The sequence below is a fragment of the Gymnoscopelus braueri genome, assembly GCF_963280865.1.
Source record: "Gymnoscopelus braueri genome assembly, chromosome: 6".
NCBI lineage: Eukaryota > Metazoa > Chordata > Actinopteri > Myctophiformes > Myctophidae > Gymnoscopelus > Gymnoscopelus braueri.
This window is the reverse complement of record NC_137607.1, coordinates 3,176,787-3,189,341: the sequence shown is the minus strand read 5'-3', so window position 1 is coordinate 3,189,341 and position 12,555 is coordinate 3,176,787. Positions and strand designations below refer to the sequence as shown.

At 39.1% G+C, this 12,555-nt stretch overlaps 1 protein-coding gene across 1 annotated transcript; it reads left to right on the top strand.

Moving 5' to 3' along the window:
* Positions 1–7,830: 7,830 nt before the first annotated feature.
* LOC308086408 (chemerin-like receptor 1) lies at positions 7,831–8,889 on the top strand (the record flags this gene model as incomplete). Its single annotated transcript, XM_080429929.1, has 1 exon — positions 7,831–8,889. One exon carries the CDS (start codon positions 7,831–7,833, stop codon positions 8,887–8,889), a length of 1,059 nt encoding a protein of 352 aa, XP_080286055.1.
* Between the last annotated feature and the right edge of the window lie 3,666 nt (positions 8,890–12,555).

Sequence of the window (12,555 nt, the reverse complement as noted above, 5' to 3'; positions counted from 1 at the left end):
TTTAGACACTGCTGGTAACCCTAGTTTTTATTTAATTTCAAATGCATTTAGTTATTCTTATGTTAACCTTTATGAACTTAAATACAGATACATTGGACATTAAAAAAAAAGACAATAGAATTTAAATACTAGTCATTAAGCTACTGGCCGCCAGTTGGTTGCCCATGTATGCTATAGAAACTATAGGATGCCAGGTCAACAAATGAACCTGTCATCTGTCTACATAACATGCATCTGAATGACATTTTAACCTTTGCACGAGACTGCATGATGGTCAAGGCTATAGGACAAGGCAGGTCAATGTAATACATGGTGTGAACATGCACGGTACATCGTTATCAGACCTATAGATGATCCTTCAACTTCTTGTTCATGCCCCGTAAACAGTATTGTATTGGTGAATCTTCAGTGTGTACTGTACCTGAAAGTGTGTAATGTTGTTCAGTGTGTTGGTATTGGATGTGTACACAGAAAAATACACACAGTATTCATTTCAGTGTGTACCTGCTGTGTGTGATGTGATGTGTGTGTTCTTTGGGAAGTGTACACATGCCACACACTATGCGTTCATTTCAGTGTGTGTACCTGAAAGTGTGTAATGTTGTTCAGTATGTTGTATTGGATGTTGTGCCCCCTTGTGGACAAACTGTCACATTACAAAAATATATATTTTACATATTAACTTCATTTGAAAGGGAATGACCTCATTTTAGACACTGTACAGTATGTGTAGACAGACAGACAGACAGACAGACAGACAGACAGACAGACAGGCAGGCAGACAGACAGTGTCTGCTCCAGACAGTAATCAGCAGGGGGGCATTCATTTTTCCAAGGGGGGGGCACTTTATTTTTCAACACCCCTGTACAGTATATAGCAAGCAAATGCTCACCTATACTATGAACAACAACACAGTGAAAGTGCTTAGAAAAAGGCTACAAGTATATAGGCTACAATTACGCTGCTTTACGCACCAACAACAACAAATACAATGATAGCATTATAATGTCTTAATGTAATGTCACCATCTCCACGGGAGAAAAAAAAGGTACTGAGCACATAAAGCCTTCATACAATGTAGATAGACCCACTGCAAACAATAACTATATACAAAAAAAGCAACACCTACTGTGGAAACACGATCTCACAACAGCAACAAATAAAATAAATTATGTTGAGGATTATAAATTATAATCATATCATTTCGCCATCTCCACGGCGGGAGGAAAAGGGAAAAAGGCTATGCACCAACAACAACAACACAACTATGTTGAGCATTCATTTATATGCCTATGCCTATTATAGTGTCTTAATGTCGCCATCTCCACGGCGGGAGGAAAAGTACGTTGGTCAAAGTTCCCTAAACCTAGACAAGTAGCCACATGGATCACACGACAATCGTCCGTCACGAGCGTCATGGCTGAAGTTCAACCTGGTGTTTGCACTTACTCCATTACAACCCGTACATCTACATAAACGTTCACATTTCAAATATAAAGTACTTACCTCATGGCCGCGGATGTTACAATTCTGTACGGACCATCAGAAGTACCCGTACCTTCCGTATTGTTAAATAAAAAGCATTTTAATCCGATTGGTGGCCATTTTCTTCGAATTTTCTTGACGCTTTCTACTGGGTGACCCTATCGGTTGGGAGGTGTATTGCACTCTGATACACTATAACGCTATAAGAAAATGGCCGCCAATCAGATTTAAATGCTTTTTATTGAACAACACAGAATATACGGGTACTTTTGAGGAGCCGTACATAATTGTAACGTCCGTAGTCATGAGGTAAGCACTTTATATTTAAAATCTGAACGTTTAAGTAGATGTACGGGCCGTAAATGGAGAAAGTGCAAACACCAGGTTGACGTGTTGTCATGACTGTCATCATGATATGACGTTTCAGGGCTACCATGACACATGACTCACAAACGAGCGTATCTTCCTACTGTAAATGCTGCTCAGATATTTATCCCATTTCACCTGATTTGGTGTCTCTGAACAGAGATCCTCTGTCTGGGTCTGGTGGAGAAGTCTGTGCACAGGGGGCGGGGCTCTGGAAGTTACAGCTGGAGCCCTGTGGGGGGCGTTTGAACTCCCCGCAACGACAGACAGACACTGGGCATATTTTCACAATCTTCATCGTCTTTGTCAATAGGAATTATCGCCTGACATTCGGACGGTGGTGGGTCTGATTTTTCAGATGTAGATGGACAATTGATTGATGTACTTTATTTAGTAAGACATGAGAACATCAGTAGGCTACATGGAAGTACAAATTCACGATACAAGGTCTACTAAACTGGGAGTCTCATTAAGCACTAAGCTTGTTTAAGATGAGATCCCCATGCACACAAATCATGATGACATATAAGAGACAGACAGATATACACACTACTATACATAGGTTTCCGCGCGACGTCATCACAGAGCAGAATGCGCAATCTGCGCATGCCCGGGGTAGAACGAACCCGGAAGTGCCCTTCACTCTGTTGTTGTGTTGGGGAGTTAGATAGGCATAATGCTGCTATTATAGGCATAATAGGCATAATGCTGCTATTGTATACAAATAAAAGAAGAACAGATCCAACTTCCGACAAATCATTTTTATTGAGTAAAGAAGATATTACAAACTGCATAATTTAATCTACTTTCATTAAACCCGGTGAAGACCATTTCTTTTATGAATATAGATTTGACCAGAGCTGCTGCGGGTAATAGCGCCCTCTATAGGCTCACCCCTCCACTGCGCGCGTATATCCTCTCATGTTTACAAACAGGAAACCCGTCTATACAGAACGTCATACAATCAGCTTACAGGTTACTGGTATGAAGAGTGGGGAAAAAAAATTACGAGCAAAGAAAAATAAATAAGGGGGGGGGGGGGGGGTAGGGGGGGTAGGGGGGTAGGTTAAGACTTAGACAGGGGGCATTTTCGAATTGCAGCCAAAAGAACATAATATATTTAACACCTGTAAAACATTAAATTAATTGTGAGGTAGGGTACGATGGCCAATCTGGACTCAAAGTCTAATCTGGGTGGGCATTGCACCTCAATGCCCCCCCATAGACAGACAGACAGACAGACAGACAGACAGACAGACAGTGACAGACAGACAGACAGACAGACAGACAGACAGTGACAGACAGACAGACAGACAGACAGACAGACAGACAGACAGACAGACAGACAGACAGACAGACATGTAGGGGAGAGTGAGGTAATGTGAGACACAGGGTAAAGTGAGACACCCCCCTTATCACCTGACCACAACACCTGTGTGGTCATATGACCATTAGATTTTGAAGCCCCTCCCATTTCCCACTTACCATGGAGGAGAGGACCTCATTGTGTTGTGGTAAGCATGTTTTTTTCACTAAAATATGTTTTTTGCATGTAAAAGTAATTTTTTGGGCTGTCAACATAATCAGCTGTTGTGTCAAAAAAAAAATATTCAGGTAGAAAAACTTATGTCATGCATGTTGATGAACTACAAACCTATACATCCATGTGATTAATGCTAATTGTAGATTAGCCAGAATTGCTAAAAGTGGTCCTTTTCACCAAAATGTGGCTGTGGGGTAAAGTGAGACAAATGGCTTGGGGTAAAGTCGGACACTGTCTCACATTAACCTAAGTGTCTAAGTTTAGTACTTAAACATATTTTAATCTAATATTACATTGCATATGTTTTACTTTTTATGCCAAGAACATAGGGGAGAGTGGGGTAATGTGAGACACTTTTTACATTGAGTGGGGTAATGTGAGACACTTTTTACATTTTCTCCCCTCTAGGTGAGCTAAAATGATATATCAGTAAAATTTACACATTTCCCATACATTTGAGATGTTTCCTAACAATGGAAATTATCAGAATGTATTCAAGACAAAAGGCAGTGAAAATATGATTGTTTTAAAAAAAGTGGTCTGGTGTCTCACTTTACCCCATTGATTTTTCTGGTTTGTCTCGGTTTACCCCAGACCTGGGGTAAAGTGAGACACCAGAAAACTTTTTTTAAAACAATCATAATTTCACTGCCTTTTGTCTTGAATACATTCTGATAATTTCCATTGTTAGGAAACATTCCAAATGTATGGGAAATGTATAAATTTGACTGATATATCATTTTAGCTCACCTAGAGGGGAGAAAATGTAAAAAGTGTCTCACATTACCCCACTCTCCCCTACATTATTATGTAATGAAAGAAACAGCTGTAATTGAGTTTTATATGCAGCTAAAATCATATATAAAATACACAGTTGTACATAATGACTGTATATTATTATATAGCTGTATATATTGTTTAAATAGTATTGTTATAAATGAATCAGTGTGTTATGTTGTCATGTGTGTCATCATGTCTGGATGGTCTGTTAAATCACAGCTCTGACGTCACAGGACCATGTAGATGTGGTGTCATGGCGCCCCCTGGTGGACAAACTGTCACAGAACATATATTTTTCTGTCTTTTTCTCTTCTTATTCTTTCTGTCACAAAAGCCTGAGTAGACAAATTACAAAGACCCCACATATGATTTAAAGTGACATATCCCTGTTATGTCTTACCAATCATTTGATACATATGATTATGAGAATATTTTCACTTTACACTGTCTATGAGTTAGTGGTCAGTTTAAACACATTTTCTGTTAAATCATTTAAAACACATTTACTTAATACTGGCTGTGACATCTGGTCACCCTTATTCATAGAATACAATTATACTTAAGGATGCTTCATAAAACATGCATAGTATAAGCCATAAAACATCATTATGTCCTGTTATTAACATCATAATGCATTTATTAACCACACATTGAGATTTTAATGAGCCTGACCCAAGGCTTTAAAGTATAAACATTAAGAAAACTACAAAGTTTTAGATGTTCACAAAATCTTTATTTCGTGAAAACACTAAAGTAGTTTTCACATCAAAGAGGGATTTCAGATGCATTTCAGATGCAAAAAGAAAACCACAACCAAAGCAGACAGGTCAACGTACCAAAAGTAAAAGTACTAAAATGTTTGAAAATAGCAGATCTACAAGCTTGTAGATCTGCTATTTTCAAATAGCCTATGTATACAATAGGGCTAAAAAGTGGTTAATGTTTGTTTTATAATGTAATAATAGATCATTGCAAAGTAACTAGTAACTAAAGTTTTCAAATAATTGTGTAGTAAAATAGTAGTATTTAGTATAATTACAATATTTGCCTCTGAGATGTAGTGGAGTAGAAGTAAAAGTAGAATTGGAAATAGTCCAGTAAAGTAAAAAAAATACCTCAAAATTGTACTTAAGTACAATACTTGAGTAAATGTACTTAGTTACTTTACACCACTGCAAACAACAAACCAACATGTGCTTGGAGGAGAATCAGAGTCACAATGGAATGAAGGGTCTAGAGAACACCTCTAGAACGGCTCAGCTTTTCTTTTTTATCCCACGATTTTTGATCCTTGGGCAGAATTGTTACTAGGTAGATTTGCTGAAACACTTAGAGTAATGTTCAAATTTCTCTGTCTTGTACCTCAGTGTTTCGGCCGCAGTTGTCCCGGGGAGCGTACCCTGACGACCTGACACATTTAGATAGCATGTTATAGACAGATGTCAGGTTCATCTGTAGATCTGGCATCCTATAGTGTGTGTAGTTTCAATGTACAGATTATTGATTTTTGATATTCTACTGTTTAGACTGATGATAGGTTCTTGGTTTACCTATGATCCTAGATTACTACTATATTTAATGTATTGGCTCTGGACGCTAAATGCATGCATTTGTAAATGGAACCAAATGGACCCTTAAGAGTCCATGTGGTTCCATGTGTTACACTCTCAGAGATATGGGGGTCTTTGTGAATGAAACGTTTGAGAGCCCACTGCCTTAAATGATAACTAATACTAATGTCCTCACTCTGTGTCTCAGAGGAGGACTGATGTGTGTCACAGTTCAGAAATCGATAGGAAGCTTTGGTCATTTTAAACCAGATTTATAACTATTTTTTATAGTTTAAAAGAAAGGCTGTAGTTTCTATTAATAGAGGCCTGCCCTTATACCCAGAGCCATAGAGAGAGAAAATATTGAGAGTTGCATCAAACAAAACAGGCTGCTATGGGCTGTATAGTTCCAAACATTGGAACTTCCTCATTGAGACAGACAGAGCATTTCTTACAATGGGAGTCTATGCTAGTGTCGTCATTCTCATACTAGATAACGCTGCTTACACCGCCCCTCCCCCCTGACTGGATTTGGGGAGTATAAGAGATAAGTCACCTCTTCACAGTAACACTGTATACGTTACCGTAGTGTTGTGTGAGGTGAGTGAACTTACTTACTTTTAAGGTCCAACACATCTTTTTTTTATCATAGACAATCAAACTTGTGAACAAACTAGGCCTTTTTAATGCTGTTTTTTTCTCTTCTGTTTTGGACCCTTTTGTAATGTTTATATGTGCTTTTGTAACGTTGCCTGTCTACGGATGGATATCAGCATTCTTTCTAAATCCGGTGTATATTTACACTATAGTTTGTATGGAAAGTATGGAAAACATAAGCTGTAATTAAATACATAATTAAGTAATTAAAGCAGTGTGATCAGACAGGCTGAGATACCATCACTGAGCTGAAGACAGCAGAAACAAACCTGCAACTGAATCTCTCAAGGATATCAAGTTCTTTGACCGTTTCAATCCAGTGTAAGTGATGCTGCTGAATAATAATACATGACAATAATACATGTATAATATACATAGTGGACTAATAATACATGTGTAATACATAGTGGACTATATATTTGGTTTGGAGTGTCTGTCTATCGTTATAAAATGATTAGTGTGTTGTTAAATGAAGCAAAGTTGTACATTAATGTTGTTGATCATGTTTTTTCTAAATAATAATAATAATATGCTATGGTCTAAAATCTGTCGTACACACTTTAAATGTCCTCTCTCTCTCTCTCTCTCTCTAATACGCACGCAAACACACACACACACACACACACACACACACACACACACACACACACACACACACACACACACACACACACACACACACACACACACACACACACACACACACACACACACACACACACACACACACACACACACAGTCACACTCTTCCAACCACTGCATTTTTCTCTCTGCACGAAACACTTGTCCCAGCCTGTGTGTGTGTGTGTGAGTGTGTGTTTGTGTTCTTATGGTGTGTGTTTGTGTTCTTATGGTGTGTGTTGTGTGTTTATGACCCTGTTAAACCGGGTTATAATTACATAAACTTCATATCTGTGGCAGGTGATAAACATACTGTATATTCCTCTCCTCGTCACTCGGGCCAACCTGGTTGATTGTGTTTTTTCACATCAACATGTCATTTCAAAATATAATAATGATACAGATCAGTGATGGAAAAGGCTTCCAAACTGGCCCGAACAGACCACTGGACCGACACAGAACAAACACGTGTTTTCAGTGTACTGTAATGTGCTTTTCATTTACAATGTGTTTTTACAATTCACTGAAAGTTATGATTATATAATTTAATATCGGTTTTTTTTATTGCAAAATGCATTTACAATACACTTTTCTCCTGTAAATACATGCCCTGGATGATGTTATAAAAGGTTTTTATGTGGTGTCTAATACATTTTCTGTTTAGTTTTTTTGCATACCTTAATGTAATGTGAGAAACTGTAGGGTAAAGATCCTTTTTTCTGCAGCCCAAAATGTGCAACTCATACAAATGCATCCTTGAGGATATGACAAAAATGTACTTACATACACATCACTGTGCATTTCCCTTTCCATATAGGAGTGCACCATGGCATCCGTGACGTCACCTTCACCTACCATTGACTACTACAATGACACTGTTCCTTATGTCCACAATCCTACACCAGGTTGCATTAACGATCCATGGTGCATCACCCTGCTTGTGATACGTGTGATCATCTTCCTGCTCGGGGTTGTGGGTAACGGCCTGGTCATCTGGGTCATTGGCTTCAAGATGAAGCAGAAGACGGTGACCACAACATGGTACCTCAGCCTGGCCGTCTCCGACTTCCTCTTCTGCGCAACGCTGCCTTTCTACTTCCATCTGATAGCAACAGGATCTTGGATCTTTGGACTTTTCATGTGCAAGTTCATCTCCTTTGTCATGTTCCTCAACATGTTCAGTAGCATTTTCCTGATGGTTGTCATCAGTGTTGACCGTTTTGTGAGTGTTGTGTTTGTGTTTTGGGCCCGAAACAATCGTACGCTGAAAAGGGCAACGCTTACAGTGGTCGTTGCCTGGCTCTTTGCTATGGCGCTGAGCATTCCCTCCTTAGTGGTTCGTGACATTATAACAGACCATAAACAGGTTACTAAATGCTACAACAATTATGGAAAGCTACACAGCGCTTCTACACGTGTCCCTGTCTTTCGCTTTGTTCTAGGCTTTGTATTCCCTCTGGTCATCATCATTGTGTGTTCTTCTATTATCATTGTAAGGCTACGGAACAACAGGATGGCCAGGACGGCCAGGACGGCCAAGCCCTTCAAAGTAATGACTGCCGTGATTATCACATTTGTCATCTGTTGGCTCCCCTACCACATATTAGTTTTACTAGACATCACCTACACTCACTACACATCTATTAAAATGGGACTGTATATATCAGTGATTGTTTTTAGCGCAAACAGTTGCATCAACCCGTTCCTCTATGCGTTCATGGGTAAAGTCGGCAAGCAGAAACGGCGGAGCTCTTTCAAAAAAATAATTTCAAAAATTGAAAATGCTTTCAATGAAGAGAAAAAGATCCATGTAACAGATGACCATGTTCTGAGTTCAATGTCCACCACCCAGAGCCAAACAGGAACTGAGTCTATGCTAGTCTAGGATGCCTCAAGGTTGAAGACAGAGTGCAACATCTCTCAATGGGTCTGGTCTTTAAGATACTCAGAGGATCAGAGGGTCTGGTCTTTAAGATACTCAGAGGATCAATGGGTCTGGTGTTTAAGATACTCAGAGGATCAATGGGTCTGGTCTTTAAGATCAATGCCCAGATAGATACCTGTCAAACTACTTCTCTAGAGTGAGTGATGTCCATGGTCATAACACCAGAAGGACATTATCCGACCTCGTTCTCCCAAAATGTGGCTCAAAAATGTGTAAAAATGCATCTAATACGCTGCCACCAAAATGTGGAAGGACCTACTGAAATACATAACGGTTCTTGACTCCTTTTATACTCAAACCTAACCTAAAATAATTCATGTCCTGAAATACAAGTGAACATTTAACTCCTTGAACATCTTGATAGTAGAATCCTCTGCCCACCCCCCCTGCCCCCGCCCCTTCTTTCTCTGTAAATATACCTTATGATTCTACTGAGCTTTACAGTATTCCTTTATGTTTTGTAGTATAATATGTATTGTATTGTATATTATTATGTATTACTGATGAATTGAGTACAATGGACCACAATGGAAACAAGACCCTGGGGTGTTATCCTTTTAGCGTAAGCTTTGACCTGTACTACCTGTACTGTTACTAAAAGGTTCAATAAATCAAATCAAAATGAAGAGGTTAGTAACTGTTAGGACCCTATTTTGCTCCCAGGTCGTGCTACCCACTATTTGGGGATTTAGCATCGTGCAAGGGGCGTTCCTGTGGCCGAGGTGCTATCTTCAGACACCAGCCTTATCCCTAAAACACCTGCACTACCCCTTACATTATGCATAGGTGTGGTTTGGGCGTTACATTCATAAAACCAATCAGCGTGCCAGGTGCCATTGCCTTTAATTAAGAGCTAGCTGCGCTATGTCTTATGCCCAGTGCAATCTTTCGCTCTCTCCCTCTCTGCCCATGGAAGAGGCAGTCCAAGTTGTCTGACAGTCTGACATTGATTGCCTTGGAATAAAATATTTGATACACAGAATTATCACTCACACGTTGCTGGTTATAGAGAACTTTAAATTACAGCAATCGCTTGTGTTCTGGATTAATTAAACTGAATGGTCTGGTGTGGTTATGGCAAACGCAGATCAAACGACATCTTATTTATCTTTGATAAGCTTAACTGGCAACTGCTGATAAAAACACAACTTATTGACACATGGAATAAGCAGTCACACTTTTGTGGATTACAGCAGAATTGTAATGACAATCACATTCACAATCACTTCATTCAGAAGTGCTGCGATGTTCAAACTCTGCAGCCTCACTGAGGCGCTTATGTAATGTCGGAACCTTTATTTATTTTATTATTTTTTTCAAACTGTTTATATGATGTTTTACATAGTAGTGTAAATGTGTCTGTCATTAAATGTTTATATGAATTGAGTACAAAGTACCCCAATGCAAACAAGCCATAGGCTTTCTTGAGTTTAAAATCCTTTTAGCAGACCTTGTACTGTGCTCTTTTTCTTGCAAACTGCCAATAAAGTATTCAATCAATCAATCAATCAATCAATCAATCAATCAGGCAGGAGGTTAGCCTCACTCCCCCCCCCCCCATTCGTTCATTCAGCGTTCAACTCACTCAGATCCTTCATTCCCATTGGCTAACAAGCTAAGACATACGCCCTCAATCTAACGGTTCACTTAGGCGGTCTTTATAAGCAGATCCTCATACTTGTTCAGCATTTGGTCACAGCTGTTCCTACCAGAGGAGTATTACCCAACAGGCCTAGTGGGCCCAGGCCCAGGGACCCCTGAGCTAGGGGGACCCCTGAGCTTGAGCCTCTTTTTTTTAATTTTATGATATTGAACTGTTTGGTGCTACTATATATGTTTATGAATTGAATAAGGACCTCAATGGAAACAATTTATTCTCTATTTCGCGTTTACAGGAAGTAATTCAAAATTTTAGGGACTTTTGACATAACAAATACACAAAAATGGATTGACCGTGGCTATGCTCTAAAAGTGCGAAAAATATGTTTTTTTTTATTTCACCGCGTCTTTAATGGTTTAGTTACAATAATGTAAAAGATGTACATGCTACTGTCTATTCCTGAAAAACAGTTTGTAGGCCAATGCAATGCTGTTATTGTAACCGTTGATAGTCATTTGATTAATTTCACCCAAACAAATCCCACGCCACGGGAGGAGTCCCCGGGGCAGACCAAGGCCCAGATGGGGGGATTACTGTGCCTGGGAACGCCTCGGGACCCCCCAGGAGGCAGTGATTAATGTTGCTCAGGAGAGGAAAGTCTGGAGCTCTCTGCTGGAACTGTTGTCCCCGCGACCCGACTCCGGATAAAAGCTCGAAGATGGATGGAAATACCACAACAAAAAAGAAAAAAAAGAAAAAACGTTTTCAACAACAAAAAAAATCTCATCTTTTTATTCCCTTCCCTATTCCCTTATACGGCCATCTCAACCAATCACTGCGACTGGGGGGCGGGATATTGAGGACATTCTCTATGTCTGCAGTGGTGGAAAAAGTACTAAAATTCTTAAGTAAAAGTACCAATACTGCAATATAGAAGTACTCTGTTACAAGTAAAAGTCCAGAATTAAAAATGCACTTGAGTAAAAGTACAAAAGTATTGGCATCAAAATGTACTTAAAGTACCAAAAGTAAAAGTACTAAATGTTTGAAAATAGCAGATCTACAAGCTCACAACGCGTCGCGATCGGCTATTTTCAAATAGCCTAGGTATAAAATAGGGCTGAAGTGGTTAATATATGTTTTATGATATCGTAATTTATATCTGAAAAGTAACTGGTAACTAAAGTTTTCAAATAATTGTAGTGGAATAAAAGTACAATATTTGCCTCTGAGATGTAGTGGAGTAGAAGTAAAAGTATTGGAAATTGGAAATACTCAAGTAAAGCACAAATACCTCAAAATTGTACTTAAGTACAGTACTTAAGTAAATGTACTTAGTTACTTTCCACCACTGTCTATGTGACGGCTCTGCTTGGGATTCCCTTATACGGCCATCTCAACCAATCACAGCGACTTTGGGAACACGGAACCGTGATGCATGAAACACAGGATAAATAATGACACAGGCTGGTCTAAATAACCGAATTAAACGGTTAATTAAATACGGCTAGATAGATACAATACATCTAGTGTGTATCTGTGTATACTTTATACTAGATAGATACAGTATATCTAGTGTCTATCTATGTATTTTTCTCATAATTCGCCTTATGGTTCCTACACTGTCTGTTTTCAAACTCCCTCCACCTCACCAGCCACCTCCTCTACCATTTAAATAAATGTATGATCATGTGGATTGTATGATGTTATTATATCTGTGTATCTTGAATAGCAGAGAGCTAGTTCAGACACAACATATAGAAGTTATAGCTCCTCCACTGGTTGTGACGTCATATAGCAGAGAGCTAGTTCAGACACAACATATAGAAGTTATAGCTCCTCCACTGGTTGTGACGTCACATAGCAGAGATCTAGTTCAGACACAACATATAGAAGTTATAGCTCCTCCACTGGTTGTGACGTCATATAGCAGAGAGCTAGTTCAGACACAACATATAGAAGTTATAGCTCCTCCACTAGTTGTGACGTCACATAGCAGAGAGCTA